The sequence below is a fragment of the Ostrea edulis genome, chromosome 9 (assembly GCF_947568905.1).
Source record: "Ostrea edulis chromosome 9, xbOstEdul1.1, whole genome shotgun sequence".
Lineage (NCBI taxonomy): Eukaryota > Metazoa > Mollusca > Bivalvia > Ostreida > Ostreidae > Ostrea > Ostrea edulis.
Genome location: NC_079172.1, coordinates 34610655 through 34637775, shown reverse-complemented (window position 1 = coordinate 34637775; position 27121 = coordinate 34610655). Strand labels below are relative to the sequence as shown.

The following is a 27121-nucleotide window of genomic DNA, read 5'->3' as shown; positions in this document are numbered from 1 at the left end:
TGACAACAGCGCGTTATGAGGACAAAAATGGTGTTTTTACCCCCCCCCCCCCCCCCCCAACAAAACCCATGACCCAGAGAATGGAAACGGTTTAGATACAAAATACTATTAGATGAGTGGGAACAATTGTTGTGGGGCATGTCCTTCCGATGTTCTCTCAAAGCGTATCTTCACAATGCAAAAGCATATTGAATAAAAACCTTGTTGGATATCTCTATATATAACTACTTTAGAGAGTGCATATCTATGTTTAAAATGCACACTGATTTTGACTGCGGATAACTCCGTTTACCTGATCAGGATATAGGGCTCACGGCGGGTGTGACCGGTCAACAGGGGATGTTTACTTCTCCTAGGCACCTGATCCCACCTCTGGTGTGTCCATGGGTCCGTGTTTGCCCAACTATCTATTTTGTATTGCTTATAGGAGTTATGAGATTGATCACTGTTCGTTATCTTCACCTTGCATGTACAGTTCAATACGATTGGGGGCATCACGTGCTTCTACTCTGGGGTGAAGGGATTATGATGTTCAGTTTCGGCTTAGGCGTTCAAAAAACGCTTTGATGAATTGGGAAAATATTGATGCGGAATTGTGGTTGATTTATATGGGTCAGTCCACTGTAGCTGAACAGAAGCATACTTCTAGTCTCCATCAGCTCAAGCGTTGTTATGATTTCAATTTGAAGGGTTCTTGTCTTAAAAAAGACTGTATATTTTCTCATGATTGTCTTAAATGTTGCAAAAATCACCCATCCATCAATTGTTACAGCAATCAAACCAGCCATAATATGCCCAAAGGACTTGCTCAGAATGCCAGTTGTAATCCCAATGCGACCCAAACACGTTTTCCAAGGCCATTTCGGCAATAATTATCCATGTTTGTGGGAGTTAGGTTATACACCAATCAATGTTAATGTGTTAAATATTTTGTTGCAAGATTATCCAGACAAAACTGTAGCAGATCAACTTTCACATGGATTTACATTTGGTTTCTCTTTGAACTATATGGGTCCTCGCGATCCAGTATCTTGTAAAAATATGGTTTCAGCATTAGAGCATCAAGATCAATTGCTATCTAAAATCACATAATTGGCCCATTTGATGCCCCACCATTTCAAAACTTCCATTGTAGCCCAATAGGTGTTTTGCCTAAGAAACAAGGAGGTTGGAGGCTAATCACCAATTTATCTGCCCCACGGGCAAAGAGTATTAATGAATTCATTAACCCTGAAATATATACTGTCAGTTATTCATCTTTTTATCAAGCTGTCAACATGATTCAAAAACTGGGTCCAAAGCCTCAAATAGGGAAAATGGATATTCCAAACGCATTCAAGTTATTGCCAATTAGGACTGCGTATTTTAGTCTTCTTGGTTTTAAATTTCTGGATGACTACTATGTGGACAAATGTTTGCCAATGGCTTGCGCTATATCATGTGCTTTATTTGAGAAATGTTCCAGTTTTTTACATTGGGTATTAGAATCTCGCACCAACTTGAAAAATATTGTTCATTATTTAGATTATTTCTTATTTGTTGGAGCCCATGGTACAAGCAATTGTACTATTCTAATGGATACCTTTCAACAAATTAGCAGCGAGTTAGGTGTTCCGTTGTCAGACGAAAAAACAGAGGGTCCAACTACACATATTGTGTTCTTGGGTTTAGGTATAGACTCGGTTAATCAGTCAATCTTTATACCAATTGACAAAGTTGAAGCTTTGCAGAAGGAAATACGCGAAATTCAAGGCAAATCCAAATTCACATTAAAGCAGCTTCAGTCATTAGCAGGCTCACTATCATTCATAGCAAAGGCGCTACCAGCAGGTAGGGCATTTACATGTCGCTTGTATGGGTTAATATCCGGTATCTCTAGACCACATCACTATATACGGCTTTCCAAAGAAATACACAGGGACCTCCAGATGTGGTTAAAAAATTTTGATGAATTTAATGGTATTACAACATTTCCGGATGTAGAACGGGGATCTGACGAAAATTTACAATTTTATTCAGACAGCTCAGGAACAATAGGATGCGGTGTATTTTCGGTACTTCTTGGGCATGTCTCAGTTGGCCACAGGAGTGGAATGTAGATATTAGAAGGGATATAACATTTTTAGAGTTTGTCCCTATTGTGTTAGGATTTCACTTGTGGTCAAACAAAATAGGAAATTGATTTTACATGTTGACAACTTGGCATTAGTTCAAATCTTAAATAAAAAAGCATCCAAGAATAAACGGCTAATGATTTTCATGAGATATTTAGTATTGTTGTCCTTAAAGTCCAATATCCAGTTTCAAGCAGTTCATGTACAGGTTGTGAAAATGAGATAGCAGATGGAATTTCTCGTTTTCAATGGACGAGATTCAGGCAGTTAGCACCTTGGGTAGATTGCCATCCCTTTCAAGTACCTACTCACTTTTGGAACCTTATGAAGGGCATGTAAATCACTTAATTGAGTCTAGTCTCTCCAGCAACACAAAAGTTGCTTATGACAAAGCCATTAATGCTTTTAATGACTTTATATTACAGTTTAATTTGCCACTGTCTTGGCTTCCGGCAATATATCATGTAGTAAATTTTCTAGCTTTTCTATTAGGGGCTGCTACTCGTATGTATTTGTCAGGCATACCTGAACAGGAAATTCATAGAAGGGGTAGATGGCTCTCCAATGCATATAAAAATTGCCTCAGACCTGAGCTGGCTTCATTTTAGATGCAAATAATCATATCACAATAGTGAGTCTTGACGCATAAGTTGTCAACCATTTGAAAAGCATTCAAATAATTGTAAATGTTTTTCAAATTGTATGTACGCATTGTTAACTATGTTGTGTATTGATCACAAATCTTGCAGATTCAATATGGATTGCGGAATCATCACTTATTAACAGAGCAGAACAATTTGCATTGAATTCACCTGAGTTTGGCAAAGACCTTGCTTTACCTGGCATATCAGTGTCGTGGAAGGGAATATCGGGATTGAGTTTTGACAATTTTCAGAAGGTTATTTTTAACATGTACTCCACAAATCCATATCCAAGGTTTCTGGTTATACATGTAGGGGGTAATGACATTATGACATTATGTAGACAACAAAAATTCATGAAAAATGTAATCAACAGGTTGAGTGGCTATGCCATTGACTTGCATTGTATGGTCACATATATTACCTAGAGTTTATTGGCGTCATGCTATATCAAATATTGCCGCAGAGAAATCTAGGTGTAGCATTAATAGTTCTATTGCTAGTTTTGTTTTAGAGAAAGGTGGTACTTCCATTAAACATCAGGATATATGTGTGGAGCAAAGTAAACTATTTCTTAGTGATGGAGTTCACTTATCTCCCTTGGGCAATCATGTTTTTGTGTCAACTATGCAGGCTGCTCTAAGGCAATTTAGTCGAGGTAATAGTTTACTTTATCCAAAGAGGTGATATATGGATTTGATTGGGAACTGTTGTGGCTTTATGACTGATGATTATGCATTTATTTGTTGATTACTAATTGTGAATGATATGTGCTAATTTTTACGCTAATGGTCAAAATTCAGCCGCTGTGTTGGCGGTTGGATTTCATGCGTAAAATCCAATTGGCGCAATTTTGACAGAAAACCATTTCCTGAGAGATACTGTTGTCTCCAGCCCCCCCCCCCCCCCCCCAGCTCTGATATGGTTTGTTGAATATTTGTGAATGCTATGCTGCCAAAAGCTTACAGGTGGTACGATCGGCACATAGGGTATGAACATGCGAGTGGCATGTTAACGGTGAATGTTGTTTCAAATAAAAAGCCATGACAGTTCCGCCAATATGCTTTTGAGTATTTTTTTCAGGTCAGAGGTGGTTAAAATAAGTAAACTACCCATTAAGCTGAAATCTGTAGACATTAGCTTTATTCACGTGTATTGATTAATTTAAGTTTTAGGAATTTCGAAATAACTCCGTTTATACCTTATCAAGATATAAGGCTTACGACGGGTGTGACCAGTCGACAGGTGGTGCTTACTCCTCTTAGGCACCTGATTCCACCTCTGGTATGTCCAGGGGTCCGTGTTTGCCCAACTCTGTGTTTTGTATTGCTTATAGGAGATCTGTGATTGATATTTGTTTTTTATCTTTGCATTTTATCTAAGAGAATGGCACACATATCTAAATAATAACCAATAATTCAAATATGTAAATGATGGAACATCCAAAGAAATCAACAATAAAATCTAAATAGTAAAATAAATACACATACAAAATAGATTGTGACAGATAGGCGCGAGGGCGTTTAAGGAAATTTGAAAAGATCCTTGTTTATATTGAAAGAATTCGTGCAAGTATGAAATTGCAGAAAACTGATAGTTTTGCATTAGCCACAGTCTCATCCATATCCATTAAACATCAGGCATGCAATAAGTATATGTATATAGATATATCTTACTTTCCGGAGGTTGAGAATTTATTTATTTCATTTTATATTGAAAATAAAACCTAGGTCAGTGTCAACTAACAACACTTCCCTTAAAACAACTAGGTTCTCATAGTGTAATAATTTACAATTGTGATAATGTATGATATAAAGAACAACCAATCAGGTAGAAGTATGGTTTATACTACAGTACAGGTATGTAAATCTATTAGAAGTCAATAAATTTATGCACAACAGAGAAAATTCTGTTAGTTTTCGAAACCTAAAAGTGTTTTGGAGCTTTTGTAATAAAATCATCATTCGAAATGCTTCAGCGAAATTGCAAAATAGATGTTGCTTTCTTTGCATCAGTTTGCATTTACAAATGCATGTTAAATAAACATTTATTAAATATATTAACATTCTTTCGGGTATATTCTTGTCCAATACCGTAAAAAAGATTTTGTATAATGAAATACATTAATGTAACGTACACGTAAGTAATTCAAACACATAGCTTTTCAAACACCATTTACAGGATTCTAACACCCTCTACATGATTCTAACATCCTTTGTAGGATTTCGCCACTCTCTGTAATTTTAACACCCTCTACAGAATTCCAATACCCTCTGCAAGATTTTATCTAGCACAAGGACTGTAACTAATTGTTTCATCAGAATTCTGGAGATTATATACGTTACAGAGTCCAGTAAATGATTAACCAAACCCAAATGTACCACAACACTTATAAGAATATCGAAATCTTGTAATCAATCGTCCAAACATAACTGTTACACACCATTCCGATCCTACACACAAGTACTCTGTAGTTAGTATTGAAGGTATTCTGGAGTTCTTCATAAACAACATGTATGTACTCTTTGGAAGCAATTGTTTTTCCAAACGTCTGTTGGAATTCCCATGGGTACAGTGTGCCCCTTTATTAGCTGATCTGTATTTTGTATTCTTACAAAATGTACGAGGTAGAATTTATTCAAGGCTTGCACAAGAAAAGCGAAATATTTTGCAGTGGCTTCTACTCGACAATCACATAGACAATGTTGTATATATTAACAATATTCACTTTCATTCATCTGTCAATTCGATATCTCCTATAGTGAATTCAAAGTAAAAGACACCACAAAGTCTTCTGTATCTGCTTCATGTAATGTATTGGGATCTTTTACTGAACATAGACTCTAACGGAAAGGTGAAGATGCATTAAAGGAAGAATTTTATTTCATGACAAACTGGAGGACTTCAGCATCTCTATCATTAACTTTATATATTTATGTAGCAATATTACATCACAAGGTCTACATACAAAGAGTCTGTTTACTCAATTGATTCAACACGCGAGAAAATTTTCTGCATATCATGAAATGTTTTTCCATTCCAGGCATGGTTTTAAACAGTCAGTATTTTGGAACTTCTATGGTCTTCAAAATGCTCTTATTTGCAAATACAACATGTCGTTAGGTCGAATGCTGAGTTTCATACCAACTGTTCGACTGTTCTTTACATGCAGATTACTCCGATTACCTGATCAAGGTAGAGGACTCACGGCGAGTGTGACTGGACAATAAAGAATGCTTACTCCTCCTAGACATCTGATCCCATCTCTGGTTTTTAGGGGTCCGTCTTTGTCGTTCTCTCAATATTGTGTTCTTTTAAGGATTTGAGATTGATCCCTGTTGGTTACCTTTAATTGTACTATTTTATTGATGAGATTGATCACTGTTCGTTACAGAGTATCTTCCCCGTTTTATCATTTCTAACCCCACATAGACTGATGATTTCAGAATGAAGAATTGATTCACATGATGGTAATTGAGATTGAAAGTATCTATTAACATATTGTCTGTAGTATTTTGTTGGTGTTGTGAAAATCTAACATTGTTTGATACGGAAATAAAATGTCTGATGGAAATTGACTAATCACGTTCGGAAAATATTGTGGATAGCTGTGTTTTGATACAGATATATGTGGGTTAATATTGTTTGTTTGTTTTGCATCATTTCAAAAAAGTTAAACTCGGGTTTGAGACGTCACCAGCTGTAGGTGAAGTACTACATATTTAGACCAATGCTTAGTGCTCAGGGCGCAGGGCCATAGGAGTGGGAGTTCTTTGACGTGCTTACGCCTTTCGTGATTCTGAACCTCTGTTTTCAAGATCATATCCGTAAGACCCGTGACTCTCACCTCTAAATGCGATGCGGTTGGTGAAGGAGCAATTACATGTACCACCTATGTTTACGTCTTACCAGTGAATCTGACGCGGCCATGTCACGAGCGAGGATCGAACTCACGACCTCCAAGTGACGACCTCCAAGTGACGACCATGAGGCAGAATTCGTAATCTTTGCAGCATTAAACTTTCATAGGCTGCACGCATCTTTAAGCACAAGGACTAAGAGATAAGACAAACATAACTTTCCATTCGGTAACAATTTTATCAAACCGTTCAATGTATAATATATAAAACACATTGCTATATCATTCAAATACATTGGTGCGTTTACATGTATATCAAAGACATTCATGAATCATACAATCATATCAATATATCATAAAAGCACATTTATATATCATACTAACATATTGATATATCACGCAAACACACTGATATAACAACCATACTTGATAATACAGTTAAAAATATTTCACTCATACAGGAAGTGATAGAGGTTTCAATGAGTATTCATTCATCTATACTATCTGTCAGACCTACAAATAATATCATAAATATATCGCTGTATGTCGAAAGAATAAAAATAATAACAATAAAATTAGTATTACCCGTTTATGACAATTCATAAAATTGTATAAGGTTTTCTTTTCGAACTCTTAAATAGTGATCTTAAGTATGTCGAGGTTCTGGAGTTCTCTAGTGTTAATTTTGATATTCTTATTTCCAGTCAATAACAACTGCCGCGTCCTCGGAAGATAGGATGTTCGTGTGATATTTGTTATATTGTTGTGCTGAAACCACAAATCCAATACTCCCCTTGGAAGTTGTTTCGGAAGTTCTTTCAACCCGACATTTCGACAATCGACAATAGTGACGCCACTGACGGACCGCTCGTAGCACGTGCATGCCGCCGGACAGTCATGTACGTCTTTCACACAGTAGGTTTCCGTTTCCGGAACTTGTAATACAGGTTTGTATTTTAGTTCCCTTGGAGAAGCACATTTCCAGTCATTGAAGAAATATTCATTTCCCCGAAGAAGTCCTTCTGCCAACATTCTTTTGACAAATCTAGATAAGTGATTAATTCGGCAGTCACAAGTAATTGGGTTATCATTGAGAATAATCTGAAAATATTTCAAAAGGATGAGTAGTTTTAGCTTCAGTATCCTAGAATTTAGCACAGTAGTCATGTCAGTTCCGAAATATTTCAAATGAAGATTGTTTATATCACTACCAGTGAGGTCGATCCTCTTTAACTTCCGGGGTGATATGCGAATCAAGTCCGTCTCTGTAACGGTCAAGCCTTGAGAATTCCCTTCTGCCAGTAGAGAAAAATCTAAATCAAGCACTACCTTTGTCAAGTTTTCAAAATTGATCTTTGTATTTCTCAAGCTTACATCGTACAATGTTTTGAAGTAAAATATGGCCTCTGGTAATTCTCTCAGCGGATTTCCATCAAGTACTAAGGACTTAAAAGACACAGAGAATGCAGGAAGCATGGAATAACTGATGGTTACAATACGATTATATTCCAATCTGAGTTCTTCCAGGTGATGCAGTTTAGAGAAGGCGTTGGTCCCAATAATTGTTATGCTGTTGTTTGAAAGATCGAGATAGACAAGGTCCGTGTTATCATAAAACATATCATCTGGAATCACAGAGAGGAGATTGGCATGTAAATTTATGTGTCTGAGACTTGTAAGACCACGGAAAACATTGCGTGGAATGTCTGCCAAAAGATTCACGCTGAGGTCTAAATGCTGGAGGCCATGTAATCCAGAGAAAGTAAAAGTACCGATCGACCTAAGACCATTACGGGATAATTTTAGCATGTCCAAGTGTCCTTCAAATCTGAAGCCGGTCAGTACTTGTATATCATTAGAATTCAAATTCAGGGCTCGTTTTTGCATATTTGGTTCAATATTGATATGGAAGATAGATGCGGAATCATACAATGCTGTCTCCGATAATGACATGTTGTAGTGAAATCTTAATTTTTTGTCATTCCATGGAAAGGAAGGGGAGGCCTTTAAGTACGAATTGGAGATCTGCAGATCTTGTACGTTCGGAAACTTCTGTCTAAGGTACGAAAGGTGTTGATTTAAATCCCATCGCCGGAAAAGCAATTCGTTTACGTTTGGAAAGGTTTCATTGCACTGGAAAACTTTTGAGATATTGATTGACTTCAGACCCTCTGGAAGAATGATACTAATGGCTGTGGTGGAACTCCACAATCCGCAGTCAGATATAGCTACACCAGACCCATCACAGTACCTGTGATCCACGAGCGGATATGAGTTTATAAACGACATTTGATCAATCGTTACGCGCCGACTAAGAGAGTTCAAACTGTCTGTGGTCAAGAGACATTTCTCAATTTGAATTTGAAAAATCACATTGGGCAATCTCGACCTGATATCAGGCATGAGGTGGATCCTGTAATTCGAGAGGCACCGCAGAACCAGGACACCTATCACTCGGGTGCCATCAAACTGGTAACTATCAAGTACATCCGAGGCTCGGAGGTAACACTCGTTGGAACGTGGGGGTTTCAGAGAAAACCCTGCGAGATTTGTCCGAATGGGTTTGTTATTCATTTTTGTTACGCTATGTGAAGGGGCTACAGCCCTTCTATAAACACATTTTGGGATTCGGCACTGTGTGACAATGTTAGCGACAGAGAAATGCATAGTTATGATGCATAAGAACACGAGAAATCTGAGATTAAAATACATAGTTGAAAAGTCCATATCAGCAATTCAGAATACGTTTTTCGTGTTTGCCATCCACAGAAAAATGCTAAATGTAAACAACTGAATCACAGAATATTTTGTTTCTTCTAATTACTTATTAATACAACTTTTCGCTATGTCGATCGTCAAGGTTTTGTTAAAAATCCTGCTCTGCTTCGTTTTATCGTTAGGTACACGTCCTGGTCCGCCTATCAGAGCACGTGAACCTATCTAACTGGTGAAATCTTCCCGCTGCTTCCTGCAAAGAGTAATTATGTACATATTTAGTAAATATAGACTGTTAAAACTTGGTTAAGATGTGTATATTCAATTGGTCCGATCAGGACTCGAAATGAATACATGAATGATGTATTGTACGAGGACAACCATTATATCACAGTTTGTCAATGGGACCGTGATCATCAATCAAAGAGCCGTGATGATGGCAAAAGTGGGTATGGGGTTTGCATAATTCACATTTAACAAAAGTCGTTAACTTCTTACGATCATGATTCGATCTCAACGTTACAAGCTTGAAAAAATTGTATTTAAGGAGATTCTTAAAATACTTCTGTAAAAGTTTTCAGTTGTACACATTCAGAATATACAATTACGTAGGGAAACGCTATTTTTGCTGGATGGTGGGGTCATTGCGACTCTGGATTACACGGGTACTATCTTGGACCAATAATGAAAGGTGAAGATAGCGAACAGTGATCAATCTCATAACATGATGTGTTCACGAGAACTTTTTCATTGACAAATGTTAAAAATTCATTACGCATTATGAAGCATTCATTAAATTATGAAATATTTGATTTCGGAAACAAGAATTAACTCTAATTAAGTTTAATGATAGCCTATAATTGATTAGAAACTTTATGATTAAAATGTGTTTTCAGATCCACAGACAACAATTATAAAGGTAAAAAAAGAAGCTGCAACGAAAATATATTTTTAAAAATTGTAAAATGGATTCGTTGAACAGATTAACACACATAGAAAACACGATATGTAAAATACATTTATTTCTATAAATTCATCAATCTTATTCCATATTTTTTTTCATTTACGGGCATGACTTCTTAACTAATTCGCCTATTATGTAATTCAGAAGTATATTACAAACTTTTGAAAGCACACGTTTGCTGACTACTACATTAGATTAATGTTTCTTTACAAAAGAGGGTGAATTCAGACTCTAACCTATTCATTTATGAAATGTAAACACCATGCACCTTCAGCAGAAAAAAAATGGCTGTCAGAATTGTAAACTTTGCGCAAACTTAATGTATGTTTTCAATTATATAGTTTTGATTTCGACCATGTGCTGAACCTGTCTTTGACAACCACGGTCCTATTGACGGCAGTCTATACGCACTAATGTCGAAACAGTTTCCTCCTCAAGGAGACCCACATATACATGTATATAGACAACATATTGGAATATTGCTGAATAAGCGATAACTCTCATATTTATAAACAATAGGTTCTGTACGAGACCCTGATATCGCTAAAAATTATTTTAAAATGCGTGATTCCCTGAAGCGTCATAAAGCATGGTTGAAAATTAGATTCATGAGTATTTCTCATAATAGATTTGGGATATTATTTTCCGTTATCTGATACGAGTTTGTTTAAACAGTTTCTTTAATAATAAATGCTTAGTTTTTAATGGGGATAATTATTGAATTTGGAAAACGCTCAGAAAATTATTCATCAACTTATAACTTACCCTGAATGCATGGCAAGTGAATCCACACGATTTGGGACTTAATTAAAAGCGTTAAGAAGTGTGTTTTCTTAAATCATTTGTCATTCTGAAAACTCACATTAAACCAGAATTAATCTTAAGGTTCCTTTTTGTCAGCTGTAGAGGGCTTTGAAATAGGTAAGAAATGCCTAAAATGCAAGCCATTAAATAGCATATGCGTTTTACTTTTTCTAATAATAGCAAGTACATTGTTTCGCTGTACAAATTAGAAATGTAGACACATATTGAGTGATATCAAGATATTAAATAATTGCTTTAGGTTGTGAAATATTCATCAAATTTTTAATAAGAGACATAAGGAAAAGTTTAACACAGAACGAATGAAATTAAGATAATAAAATTCAAACAAATTGGGGTTTGACGATTCGGCTCATCTTAAAGGCGCCTCTTAATGAGGGAGACCGACTTCTTATCTTAAAACGGCGATGTACTAAATTTTAGAGTTGACCTGTTTTCTGCAAAAGTGTAAACCGTTGTAATTGAAAAAGGGTAATCGGAATTAATTTATCGTTCATATCTCATATTTACCCTCTTTATGTAAGGATCACATGGCCCTATCAAATTCATCCAGAATAACTTGTTTTAAGTGTTCTAATTTTCGTCTAATTTACAAATAAATCCTGTCATTATGTCGTATGTTTTACTCCAATTGTTAGACCGTTTCCCCCCATATTGTTCGAATTTCTCTGTTTATCTGATTTAGTTGTAGGACCTACAGCAGGTATGACCAGTCAATAGGGGATCTTTACTCCAAAGCACCTGATCCAATGTCTGGTGGGTCCGGGAGTCCGAGTTTGCCTTACTCTTAATTTTATATTTTTGATAGGAGATTGGTCACTGTTCGATGTATTCACTTTTTGTTGAATGACACGTGCTATCAGCACTAAACTCTATGAAATGATAATCATTCCATTAAACTTGTGTATTTCTTGATTTAATTTACATGTAGAGCGCCATTGATTGCATTTTTGTTTGTAAAATTGTGCACTTTATGAATTTTAATAATGATAATAAATAATAAACTCTATGTATAGAGTGATGCGTGCCATTTGCTTTAAGGTGGTTGCAAATATAGGACATTATATGAAGGAGGTGTACACCCTCTGTGATGGTGGATAAAAAGAATTTTATGATTTATGGAAGAGAGTCCTTTGTATGTTTCTCTTCTCGTTCTCCACGGATTATTTCTTCAAGAAAAGCATACTTAGATATTCTGTCATTATTATGCTTAAAAAGTCGATTTGCACCATCTATCTTTAAGCATGGAGAGCAAACGCTAAATATTCTCGTTCGTGTTTTATCAGCTGAATTCTAAAATTAAATTTTTGCTTTCAACAATTTCTTTTCAAGTTATCTTTCATATGCATGGACTCTACATATAGAATGCATATTTGACAGAATTCGAAAAGTGCAAATTTCTATAAATATTAATAATCGTACTTCAACCCGTTCTGAAGTGCAATTGCCTGTGTTGTGTTTAATGCCAAATTGGAGTAGAATTTTAAAATATAGTTCACGAAAAAAAGGCAAACTTTTTATGGAAGTTGTGATTAATATTACTGGTTACTGAAAAATATGGGGAAAATATCACGTTCATTGATATTTAAGATTTATTAAAAATTTTATAACATGTTTTAAAAATAAGCAGACGTGTAAAATATTGAATTACCTAGTAGAAATAGTTTACTACATGTATGAAGTAAATCAAATTCATGAAAGAGATTTGCAATCATCAAAGGCATCGAATTCTTTAAAAATGGTAAGAAATCCTCTTCCGGACGATAAGTTACAAAGGATACAGCCTTACACAGAATTACGTGTTTCATGATTCTGTAGAAACAATGCTATTTAAAGCTTCCCTTTTGGTTAGATTGATGAAAAAAATATGCACTTGTTAAAGTTTTGCGTTCTGCAAAAAAAACGTTACCACATGATATGAATAATTCATACCTTCCCACATCAGAATTATCGGGGGCACTACAGAGCTTTGTCATTACAAGATTGTCCTTGAAATGCGGTGAACTCGAGCATCTATATCTAGAATATAAAACTGATTTTGTAAAATGGAGTTATTGAAAACATTATCAATATATTTGAATGTTTTCACATACTCTCCTAACGAGTTTTGCAGCGTTGGATCAGATGTTGATTCTCTTGGTGTTATATTACGGTTGCTCTTGGTATTTAGGGGGTATTAGATATATATGAAATCGAAAAGATGCATAAAGTAGAATTAATATGTTTAGAAATATACATATGTTCATGTATTATAAAACTTACCTAGATGGTTATACCTGTATTGCAGTCTTGAATGAAGTATTGATGTGATGGACGACCAACTTCGTTATTTATACAAAAGATCTGGAGTTTTAGTATTGTAGGAAATGTAATTGGATAAGGAGCTATTGTACAAAAACTTACAGATACCAGTAAAGAGAACATCATTTGATTCGCTGTTTTCACCCCCCCACGACATCCTTGTATGTGATACGAACGTTATGATATTTACAATTGTTTTCTTATTTTCGCAAAAATGACGTCACAATGTTAGAGCTCCACTAATAAAAAACGCCAGTTTGCCCAGAATACGATTAGCGTAGATCCGTACAATAATTAATTAGATATTTACACCATTATTCAGAGCAAACTTATAAAGTCGACCTATTTTATATATTTTCTTCGCGATCTCGTAGAAGAGGTTCACTACATCAAACGAATGTTGTTAAACGTTCATTGGGCAATAAATCACCCAATGTACGTCACGGCCTCCATAATATCAATCGCAAAAAACCTTCATTTTTTCTGCAGTGTCAACTTTGACTTGATTACAGATTTTGTGACATTAAACAGTAATCTCAGTGCTATTTTTCGAGGACTTGGTATAGTAGTTTGAGAGAGAATATGCACGACGAAATGTATGCCTCTTTAACTATGATATTGCATGCAATTTCCAAGAAAGGCTAGTTAACACATTCACTTATTTACAATTTTGCAATATTTGAGCTAGGAATATACAAATAGGTAGGTAAATGACCGTGTCAGAACAAAGCCAGTGCATGCTAATGTGTTTATTCTCATTAGTACATTGTACATGTATAAAACATTTCACAAGGATAATGCATTCAATTTAAAATCACGAACAATAAAAATCATAGATTCATTTACTGAAATTGATTTCAATTATGACTCAGGTTGTAAGTCATACAGAGTTCAAGCATGTCAGATAGTGTGCTCTTATAAACATTTTTGTTATCAAATTATGTCAGAAATTGTGCTTTTATAACAGTTTTGTAATTATGTGCACTTATAAAACATTTCTGTTATCAGGTATGTCAGGAATTGAGCCCTTATAAACATGTTTGTTATTAAGTATACCAGAAACTGTGCACATAAAACAGTATGTCAGAAATTATGCACTTATAAACATTTTTGCTATTAAGTATGTCAGAAAGTATGCATTAAAAACCATATGTGTTATTAAGTATGCCAGGAAGTAAGCATATAAAACATTGTTATTAAGTTTGTCAGAAATTATGCATTTAAAAATATTTTTGTTATTAAGTATGTCAGAAAGTATGCACATAAAACATTGTTATTAAATATGTCAGAAATTATGCACCTATAAACATTTCTGTTATTAAGTATGCCATAAATTATGCACTTATAAACATTTTTGTTACTAAATGCACTTATATAAACATTTATGTTATCAAGTATATCAGATATTGTGCGCTTATAAGCATTATTGTAATTAACTATGTAGTACTCTTAAAAACATTTGTTATTAAGTATGTCAGAAATTATTGCACTTAAGATATTATTGTTCTTAAGTATGTTAGAAATTGTACACTAATAAACAAGTTTGTTATAAAGTATGTCAGAAATTGTACACTAATAAACAAGTTTGTTATAAAGTATGTTAGAAATTGTACACTAATAAACAAGTTTGTTATAAAGTATGTCAGAAATTGAGCTCCTAAAGTGTTTTTGTTATTATGTATGTCAGGAATTATGAACTTATAAACATTTATGCTGTAAACATCTGCATATCTTCCATGCATAATTCATATCTGCAGTGCACGTAATTACTTATTTCTTACACACGTCCTAAGTTCATCTTTGTCATGGTATCTAATTTTTTTTTAACAATGATAAAAATCATTATAGGTTTTAATAATATTGGATTCCATTCTCTCTTTTTTTTTTTCTTTTTTGTTGTTGTTTTTTTTAGATAAAGTCAAATAAATTTAGAAAGGTAAATGTTTTCAAGACTAAGAATAATTTTCTTATCCGCTAACATTATTTCTCTGAAAATCTTCTACATTTCAATCTGATTGAGAGAGAGAGAGAGAGAGAGAGAGAGAGAGAGAGAGAGAGAGAGAGAGAGAAAGAGAGAGAGAGAGAGAGAGAGAGAGAGAGAGAGAGAAAATCAATTATTGCATGGAATTGTGTCAAGTGCGTTACCAGGATTTCTGATCAGAAAAAAATGGTATTGGAAAAAATAAGATCAAAGAAAACTGCGTACAGTGAACATGGTCTAATTTGAATTGATAATTTCGTTTCCATTCATATTTTTTGTGGTCACGATGACTTTTCCTCTCTTATGTCCAATCACCTGTAGGAAGTCGTTCCCTGTTGTTAATATTGATAGTTAACATGTGTTCGGTCTATAAATTTATGTGAGCTTCTACGTTTATGACACATGCACAAGGTCGCATTGGTCAAACCATTGAGGAATACACGTTTAATAGTGCCAAGAAAAATTTATTATCTATTTGAGGAGAGTACACTAAAATATGTCATGCATTATGATAGAAGCGAGCAATTCCAATACATTATGCTGAATGTGTAGGGTTTATAATAACACCCCACCCCCAAAAAATAAAAATCAGAAAAGAAAACGTTGATCAGTGAAAAGCCAAATGACAAAAAACTCCTTTAAAAAATTGTTCAGTCGAGTTGGATAAAATAAATGATAAAATATTCATTTTTACTAACAATTTACCATATTGCCAATGGTCTACGATGAAAACCAACACTGTCATTCAAATATTCTGAATTCATAACTATCTTTATAACCAGTCCAGCATTTGTATTGCCTTAAATGTCAAAAACTTTAGGAAATAAGTGAAGAAGAAAAATGCCCAGCTAAATTTGGTTAACTTTGATCCATTTAATATTTCGTAGTGTTTCATTTCAGTTTAGAATAAATCGATTACTCGGAGACTAGTATTGCTCATTGGTGGTCTCTGAAAACACTTACGATTCTAGTCGTGACAAATGTATAAATGTTTTGGTTGTTAATGACTGCTATAGAATTCGCTACCTTTCACCTTGAGGAACTTGCATCAGCAAAATATGCTCATTTACATGTGAATGAATTGATGATATATAAAACCCTGTACCATTTAGTTTAGAAAGTGATGTTAGTGTGTATTTTGCATAGGTCATGGGATCATACGAGAGTGTTTGAGAGAGAGAGAGAGAGAGAGAGAGAGAGAGAGAGAGAGAGATTGACCATGAAGGTCTGATTTAATGTGTCCTTACTAGTATCAAGAAGACAATTAAGGTCATTAAACGTAGAAAACTTGAATACTACTGGTCCATCATACAGCTAATGGTGTCTCTATAAAAGTGAAAACCCGAATGAAACGTAAAGCACAATACAAATAAACCCGTTCGTTTGTTTCTTTATCTCAAAGTCCTATTGAATATTACACAATTTGATAGAACATTACACACCAGTATGTGAAAGGGGTGTTTGGCAAACGTTTTTAGTGCGCAGTTTGCACTTTATTATTCGTCTTTACTCAGAGTAAGCCGAATTTTAACTTTATTCACCCATGACACAATCATTATATTTCCAAGAAGCTGGTAAAAAAGTAAATTGAGGTGATACGCTACATCACGTGACACTTGTGTAGGATAGAAATGATCAGCATTGTAATCATCAGTTGGTTGATTGATTGTATATTGATTGAGGTCCCTCTCAAATTTTTTTCACTCATATGGAGACATTAGCATTGTTGATGAAGGGCTTCACAATTTAAGACTATGCTCATTGCTTAACGTCTTGGAGCAGCGAGGTATAACTAGCTTTATCGTTCCACACCTGCTGTGACACGGGGCCTCAGTTTTTGCGGTCTAATCCGAAGGACCGCTCCATTTTATCGCCTCTTACGATCAGTAGTTTGCTTACAATAGAAATAATCAACGTGACATCAGTGGTATTTTTATTTCAGGAGACGCATGGTCACATCTAAGTTACAAATAGGGAACCAATTAACGGCCTGTTCTTTTTAAGAAGGATGCATTTTGAAATTTAAAGCAAAGTTTATTTACCGAAGGTTATCATGACAGAAAACGCATGGCTACCATGTGCTTTTTGTTGTTGTTATGATATACTTATACCTATTTACTTTGTTATTGATTGATCGATTGTGCTAGCAATATTTCAGCCATTTCATTTATATGATCAATACGTATTTATTCATGATTTTAAAATTATATTTCTTAGAATTATTGCACGGGAATGTACATTAAGAATCTATTGATTTTACTGCCAAACCAAAATGGTGCAATCTGACAGTCGTACACCAGATAAATCCTTTCATCGTAAATTATAATCCTTTCCAAATCTTTTATAAATTCGAACTGACACACAATTTTTTCATTTGGACAGGTTTAAGTATTAAATAAATGAAATAGATGGACCATTATGATAAGTATCAAATTAGCCTAGTACCTACACAACGTCTTGCTCGATTGTGTTTGAAAGCTGAGGAGGTAACTGTCTTAAATCTAGAGTGGGAATTGTCAATAGGTGCTGCAAATTCCCAAAGACTATATTGTTGAGAAAACATGTCTCGGTGTACTTCATTTATGTATGTACTCTTAGTATCAAGTCAGATGAGGTTGCCTCTCTTTACCTGGGAAAAAAGAAAAACAGCTTCTTTACTCTTTCACTGTGCTTTTTATTACGATGTACTTACGTTTCAAAGTAGCACTCATCAACAACATCATTGGTATAGTAAATCCACGCATGCTTGCTTCAACAAGCCATGGTATTACATTGGACGTTTTACTTTCTTAAGAACCTGGCTATCCACAATTCCGTTCCTACGAAAGCGAAAAATACTTAACCCTTATGCTGTTCAATCATAAAACGTACAGAGATGAATAACGATAAAAGTTGAAAACACGCTTTCAAAACTTATAACATTTTCTTTCTAAATGAATAGAAAAACCTCTCAAACGACTAAATTCTGCTGGTGGACTGTTAGTCCCCGAGGGTCTCTACAGCCCAGTAGCTAAGTACTTCGTTACTAGCTTGAAAATACGGATGTATATTTAATTGCTGTTATAAAATTTAGAAATTCATTTCAAAATTAAGGATTATCTCCCTAACGCATAGCTCTTCTCCTTAGACGAATTTGACTCCACTTTTTGGCACACTGTTTTTCCCTATACCAGTTCTAAAACTTCATTGTTATTTCGGATTTCAAAAATTTCGGTTGAGCATCACTGAAGAGACACTAATTGTCGAAATGCGCATCTGGTGAATCAAAATTGGTACCGTATAAGTTTTACATTATATAAAGCTGTTAATGCTAAGAGTGTCGCCGAACTTCTCTTGTTCTTTTTGTGATCTGTCAGGTCGTAAATCAATTGTGATCAGTCCATTTCTCGAGTCCTGATATTCCTACCATCTACATCTACATAATGGACCTGTAATGTCTTTACAGTCAATAAATTACAAGTGGTGCGGATTTAATATGATAAAATAATTTAATGGTGTATAAAACTTCTGATTATTTCGACTGTAATCTATATTGGCAGATATGTTAAGCTTGCAAATGGGGCAGACCGAATAAACCATATTTTCTGAAACGCATAAAAAAGCAAGAATTTTTCACAGGTTTCAGAAAAGAATAGTTCAGCCCGATTTAATTGTTTTTTTAAAGAAATATTAAATGTAGTTTGATGTGCGACAATCTTTTGAACGTTCCCTAAAATATGCTTTCATTCATATAGGAAGAGACCCGAAACCAAAACATATCCTATCAGCATTTCGCAAATTCTATGGTCGTTATAACGATCTATTTTACCAATAAAACCTATCATTATGCGTATTGGAAACTGTTTGGACAGCAAACCTATCTTTATGACCAAGCGAAATGTTTCCTTCAATAACGTCAACATCGACTTTTACGACAAAATCGATCTGATGAAAGGCGAAGATAACGAACAGTGATCAATCTCATAACTCCTATAACCAATACAAACTAGATAGTTGGGCAAACACGGACCTCTGGACACACCAGAGGTGAGATAAGGTACCTAGGGGGAGTAAGCATCCCCTGTCGACCGGTCACACCCGCCGTAATTATTCAGAATCCACATTTGATTTACACCAATTCTGGCATATGTAGTTGGAAAGTACGTTTGAAGTTTCTCCTTCACAGCTGTTAATATTTTCATGAGGAGCAATGATAGGGGGTTGGTATAGCACTTACTGGATCCAGCAATGTGTCTTTGTTTGTAAAGGTCTTTATGTAGTTTAGAAATCAACAAATAGGTATGGTAACTCATGTTCATTCGACCCATTGATTGAGATATTAAATGTGTGTAAAACTGAAGCATGGTTTTGAAGAATTTCATCTTTTGAAAGGACAGTTGAAGTATAAGTACGACTTCTTTACAGACACATAAAGTGTCTATAGCACTAACGTTGTGATTTCAGTCAGTGACATGGGTTGGTTGTATTCCTTCAATAGAGACAATTTGGTTTCTTAGATGTTGCAGTATTATACCGGAAATTTAAAGACATACCGTCCTGATGCAGCCTCTCATGAAATTTTTTCTTCATGCAATTTTTTGTGAGTATATGTAATTTCCAGGTACAGCAATTTCAAAATCATGCATGCTATACCACATAAAGTAGGTGGAGATGGAAGAAATGTGTTATTAAAGATCCCTTATATATACTATGGCTTCATGAAAAAATAAGTATCAAATATAATTTCAGAGTCTTTATTTTAAGCAATGTTTTATTTTTACAAACAATCATAAAATTGTGAAAATATCCCAATATTGATATAAAACAGGAATGCATTGTTATTATGTGAAAAGTGAAGACAACAAACAGTGATCAATCTCACAACTCCTATAAAGGTGAAGATAACGAACAGTGATCAATATCATAACTCCTATAAAGGTGAAGATAACAAACAGTGATCAATCTCATAACTCCTATAAAGGTGAAGATAACAAACAGTGATCAATCTCATAACTCCTATAAAGGTGAAGATAACAAACAGTGATCAATCTCATAACTCCTATAAAGGTGACGATAACAAACAGTGATCAATCTCATAACTCCTATAAAACAAATAGAGAGTTGGGCAAACACGTACCCCTAGATATACCTAGGAGGAGTAAGTATCCCCTGTGGGCCCGTGGGCCCTTTATCTTGATAAGGTAAACGGAGTTATCCGCAGTCAAAATCAATGTGCAGTCTGATACATCAATGTTGATAAATGACTGACAGTATAATCAAAAATAAGTGAGATAAGTTGAAAATCATTGTTTACCAAAAACAGCACATTAAAGATTACAAACAACACTGTACTATAAATTACTTCGGAATTACCATAGATAAAAAAAGTCCAATATTCATTGATGCAAATTGAATAGTTTATGGGAAAGATATTTCAGAATTTTATGTTCACTATTCTCGTAAATCATAATTAATCAAAACCACTTCTGAAATATGAAATCATTATGTCCGATGAGACGGATATATAGACATTATGTACATACAATCGTAATTCCTTATTGAGCAATGTCCATTAAAATGTCTATGATAAAACTAATTATTCAAACGATAAATTATGTTCACTGTATGTTAATAAAATGCCAAACGCTTTATTGTTCAACATAACATTGAGTGAACTTCATACAGTAAATGAGCATTTATTTCATCGAACATTATGTAAATATTTCCTATGAAACAGAAATTGTTAGGGTGTAAAAGTTATGGATAAATAAAGGAGTATCCATCATTCCTGTAACTAGTAAAGATGATGCATTATTTGTTGAGAAATGTTTAATAAATTCCAGATTTATTTCACATGAATGTAATCATTTCAATTATCAGTTTCAGAGTCGGTGTAGTTGTCACTATCGCTGACGTCACTATCGCTGACATCACAATAAGTTTTTAGGTGAAATATATTTCTCTCATCTCTCGCCATTTCGATATTTACTTGGTTGAAAATGCCTCTATTTTCAATGTTCAAACTTTGCACTATACTTACGTCTATTTGCTCATTTAAAATGTCTGAGAAATTCCCCCCATCTTCTGCTACATTGAGATCAATTCTTTCCTGTATATTAAGGTGCAGTGTCTGAGTTCCTCTGTTACAAACATTGTTGTTGTCCACAGAATTGGTGTCATTAAATTCGTTGATTTCATCATTCTCAATATTATTTCTCACTTCATATTCTTTCGTTATATTCCTAAAATTGATCTCATGTTCATAAATTTTCTCAAAATTACGCAGTTGACCATCTCTATCCATTTCAATTTCTTCATCTTTATGACGGGCTCTACCAACTTGTTCAACTATATTGTCCTCCATGAAGATTCCAACAGAGGAATCACCAAGTCCTCGCTCCTCATTTTCGTTTTGAATCACTTCATGATCATTTTCAATTATGCTCTCACTGTCTCCAATGCCACTGGCCCTCTCAAAGAGCATACTGTCGGTAATATTTTGAATATCAGTATAAAGACAGCAAGCGCCCTCAATTATATTTTGATTTACAGCACAACGCTCAAAAGGTTGGACATCAGGTAACGAATTCAAAAGTTTCTTAACAAACCATTCTTCTCCAATTTGCAGAGTAACATGCGTGTTGACATGGTAGCGTACTTCTTCGTCTATTTCATTAATGTTTATGTTTTCACTAATAATTACAATCAAGTGATTGTTCTTGTTCCTTAACGATTTCTCACAGGCAGTCCTGAATGTAAAAATGGACCACTCATCCTGAAGATGGTTCTCCGACAAGAAGAATATCGTATGATGACAACTTTCAATAGCTGTGAGAATATTTTCTTCTTTTGGTGCTCCTAATACAAAATCCCTATCCGGTATACATAAGATGTAGCCTGATTTTTCAAGCACCGGTTTTAGATTATCAAGCATATATCTCGTCTCTTTGTCTGAGTGCGAAATGAAGACATGACGTTCATACTGATTATCTCGTATTGTCACGTCACTGTACATATTTTTCACACAACTTTGGATATTTGGTAGTTGTGCCCTGTCTTGTGTACACCCTTTAAAGACCGGCATGCAGTAGAAAAGTTTCTGACGTAAAAGACGGTCGTTGCATTGTACAGATTTTCCCCGTTTCAAATAACGCAGCATGTCTTTATTCGTGATTTCCTTTGTTGTAACGTTATGGTATACAATGACAGCATAGTTTGTCCGTAATTCTTTTATCTTTTCCTGTGCTTCGCTCCAAACCAACTTTACAATTTGTCCCTCGAGGAGTTCTGGAGAAATCACTAATATCATTCGCTTGCTGTTCTTTACGATACTTCCAACATTCTCTTGAAGAGAGAATCCGGGAATAAAATCCCGCATTATTTCACAGACAACGTACTGACATCTTTGGGCCTCCAGATAACTGACTATGTTCTCCATTACCCAGGTTGTGATTCCAGGAGCATGAACGACTAGGACGTCAACGGCTTCCCTATCATTGTCCTCGTCTAAATCAAAAGGATGGAGTCCAATATAAATAAAAATTAGAACTTTCACTTCAAATCTGAATACGTATAACACGGATAGTGCTAATATGAATGCTAGTGTGCAGCCCGTGCTGGTTAATGATGGGATGATGCCATCTTTTAGGGAATCGTACTCTTCCAAACACACAAAGTCAGAATCTGGAATTGTAATGAATACCCTACCCTTTTCACTCTGGTCAGCTACGTTACACGTTATTTCTGTAATATCTGGAAAATATTTTGACTTCGATACCAACCAATGTTTCATCCAAAGAGAGTGACAATCGCACTTGAACGGATTGTAATTAATGTTAATATACTCTATATTCATATCTCTGATTTCCGTTGGTAAGGTCACAAGATTGTTGGAATCAACATGAAGTTTTCTCAGATTGTTCATGTTCTGAATAGCATCACCCGATATTTCAACCAATTGATTGTGAGAAAGATAAAGATAACGAATTCGTTTCAAGTAATCCATATTTTGAACCACAGAAATGTTGTTATGCTGAAACCAGATGTCTACAATGCCATCGGGAAGTTTCTCAGGGAGGGATAAATATCCACGATACCGACAGTCAACAATAATTATACCACTAACAGACCTCTCCAGACACGTACAATTGTTGGGACAGTTCTGAATAACCTTCTCACAGTATGTGTCGGATTCCTTTATATTCACCATTAACCGGTCTTTAAATTCGTTTGGAGAGGAACATTTCCACTTGAAAAAATACTCCTTTCCATTGAATTCCTTTCCTTTGGCATGTTTGACCAACCTGATAAACTCGTTAATTCTACAATCGCAAGTAAGTTTGTTCTCCTGAAGAATGATTTCAAAAAACTTCATTAAGAGAATAACTTTCTTTTCAGTTTCTATGTATACACCTCTTGGCAAGTATATTGAATTCTTGAAAATGTCTAACTCTATATTTTCCACTCGAGACCCAGAAAGATCTATTTTTCGAAGATGTTCGGGGAAATTGGTTAGAATTCCTTCAATACCTTCATCCGTTGATTTGTCTACATTATTGGATACTATGCTCCATTGCATTTGATCTATCACTTCATTTATATCACTTAGATCTATATTGGTATATCTAAAACTTGCCTTTTCCAAAGATCGACAATGTATTATCGAGATAGGAAATTTTGTTAATGGATTCCCATCCAAAAATATGTATTGGAACTTTAATGAGTACAGTGGAAGTAATTTTTCTGGTAGATTGAGTAATTCATTTGATTCTAAATGGATCTCTCTTAATTGCATTAAATTTGTGAATGCATTCTCTTCTATTGTTTTAATATAGTTGCTCGAAAAATCTAAAAATTCAATTTTCGCGTTATAAACAAACATAATGTTAGGAATTTTTGTGAGTTTATTAGATTTTAGATCAAGGTATCGCAAGTCTCGCAGATTTCTCCATGATCGATTTGGAATTCTTGTCAAAGTATTATTCCTCAGATTCAAATGCTGAAGACCTGTTAATCCAGTGAAAGTACTTTCGTTAAAGACGTGAAGCCCATTGGAAGACAGATCTAAACTCTGGACATTTCCTTTGAAATAAAATTTGGTGAGATCTTTAATATTGTTAGAGTTCAGTCTTAATGTACGCTTATGCAACCCAGCTGTAAGAACATGGTTGTCTGCATGCTTGAATTCCGTGAGATTCTGAGATATTCCATTTCCTGCATACCATCGAAATAGCGGTGGAATCGTCAAAGAAGAAAAGGAAATTTCTAGATTGTGCAGATAAGGGAACTTCGAGTCGATGAGAGAACTCGTATAACTATCGATTGGCCAATTCCTGAGCAATACATTCGTCACTGAAGGATAAACACCGGGACAATCAAATAGCAACGTAGCATTATTATGTTGATAATCAGATGAAGGTAAAGTCAACTTTATCGAGTACATTGTCGTCCATAAATCACAAATGTCCTTTATTGAATTAGTCACATTGCAGAAAGGTTGCTCAAAAGATATAGCTGTGTCGTCAAGTTCAAATGCTAAAATGTTCCCTATTGTTCTTTTTATCATAAGATATGAATACAAAGAGACACGGCAGGCTGTAACTTTGAGAGAGAAATTAAAGTTGGAGTGAAATGACGTTTCGACAGATGTGAAATCAACGACGATGTTGGAAGAACATTTGAAGGAAATAGTTCCAACACCATGGCCATCCTCCGTTTTCAAACGCTGTTTTAGTACCGTTGTGTTTAGCCAGCAATCATTCCGATTCCTGATATACACAACATTTTCTGCTGACAACCGGGATGTTTTCTGACGGTAAAACAATTGTGAATTCCAAATCCCTTCTACTCTCAGTCGACATTCGGGAAAATAACAGTTATCACCCTTGGTGCGATATACATGATGTAAAAAAAGAATCGCCATGGTGATGATCGTTTGGAAATACATTTTCATTGATGCTCATTCTCAGAGGAGATATCTAGTAAGATGAACGCAAACAGAAATCAAGATAGTCCTTGAATTGTTAAGTTTGCTTCAATGTATGAACAATTAATTCGGCTGCTCTGTACTATCCTTCCATCACATAATTCAAAATTTCTTAAGGCAACCTGGCGAACGAAAGAAACATGGATTCAGTAGAAATATAATGCTAGTATGATGACGTAGATGAAATAAGTGTTAATGGAATAATGAAAAATTTGAACTTAAATCCCCTTTTCAATTAAAAAATGAAATACCTAAACGCACATAGTATGTTTTCGTCTGACATTTACATTGGCATGCAGATTATGAATTCCCATAACAAAAGTGCGATATAGAACCTCATAAACTTTTAAAAGGAATACATTAATGACTTAATTCTGAACTTTTAGCAATTAGTGTACCAAAATGAATGAATCGAATTCATGGCAATACCGCAGAATAATAAAATGACTAAAATTTATTTAAAGTAGCTGAATTTTATTTCCTAATCGAATAGAATTGATAAAATCATTATTTGATGTCTAGAGAAACTGGATTGTGGCATGTAATATTTGAAACAAAACATCTGATAATATTTACCATGAATGTGCATAGAGAAATGTGTTAGAAACAGAACGAATGCTTCATACTGTTACCGATTTTTCTTGGAATATGACAAGGTGGATACTTTTTACCTTTATTATAGGCATCTGATCACAAATGATATAGTGGATTTTTCATACCCAATTCTCGAAATAAAAAATCGTAGTTTTGCTCTGCATAACCAATATTAAAAACCTCCAAATCTTTTTTTGTTTCTGACGATCTTATGGGGAAAATAAATCTTAAACATGTATCGTTGTGATCAGTCGATAGAACTAGATCTGTTAGTTTCGAATTCACCTATATCGTTTAATAAATCATTTTCGAGATCTTAGCAATACGGTGAAGATACGTTTAATATTCTCTTAACAATAAAATCAACTATAGATAAAATGATTATGATTGATTCTATATCCATATAGTTCGATTTTTAAAACTTGATTCTTAACAAAGAAAGAAATCGATGTTGATGTTAGTCAGAGATATCGTATCCCTGAATGCACAAAAAACACAGTGCGTTCGTGCCCCGTGCATTTCAGTTGTACTAACTGATGAGTTGCCTTTTGTGCAAGATATGAATGCCGTTATAAATAAATGTACAACTTGTCATTGGGTCAGATGCTGTGTGACTTGTTTCATGCTAATTGAGGCTGTTCTTTGCACACTGTTTTTGACTACAGATTACTCCGGCTAAACGATCAAGATACATGGCTCACGGCGGATGGACCGGTCGACAGGGGATGCGTACTAATCCTAGGTATCTTATCTCACCTCTAGTGTTTCCAGGGTTTCTTGTGTATCCCACTCTTATAATTTGTAATGTTTATAGGAGTTATGAGATTGATCACTATTCATTATCTTCACCTTTTTATTGAAACAACCTTATGTGTACCCTGATAAGTTGTATGTCTCCCCCTAATTGTAAGAGTTAAACAATGGGAAACAACTATTGGGCACACTGGAATGTGTTTGCCTGGTAGATGCGCTTTTGTAGTTTGCCTGTGAAATTATCAAAAAAAAATGTACGTCTGATTTTGGCTTCACGGATTATAAAGCAGAAACTGACACAAACCAGGTTATACTCGTATAACTTGCCCCAGAATTAAACTGTTTAATCAGAATAATGCATATTTTATGGCTGTTTTGATAACAGTATACACGTGGATTACAGAAATGTACAA

The 27121-nt window shown here is 34.8% G+C and overlaps 2 protein-coding genes across 2 annotated transcripts; both read right to left on the bottom strand.

Annotated features, from left to right (window-relative positions):
• Positions 1-6895: 6895 nt before the first annotated feature.
• Positions 6896-9281, bottom strand: LOC125660344 (slit homolog 2 protein-like). The gene has a single exon (XM_056150720.1). The coding sequence runs from the start codon at positions 9279-9281 to the stop codon at positions 7248-7250; it is 2034 nt and encodes a 677-aa protein (XP_056006695.1). The 3' UTR covers positions 6896-7247.
• A 10845-nt stretch (positions 9282-20126) lies between these two features.
• LOC125667697 (protein toll-like) lies at positions 20127-25469 on the bottom strand. The gene has a single exon (XM_048901311.2). The coding sequence runs from the start codon at positions 25326-25328 to the stop codon at positions 21246-21248; it is 4083 nt and encodes a 1360-aa protein (XP_048757268.2). The 5' UTR covers positions 25329-25469; the 3' UTR covers positions 20127-21245.
• Positions 25470-27121: the final 1652 nt, after the last annotated feature.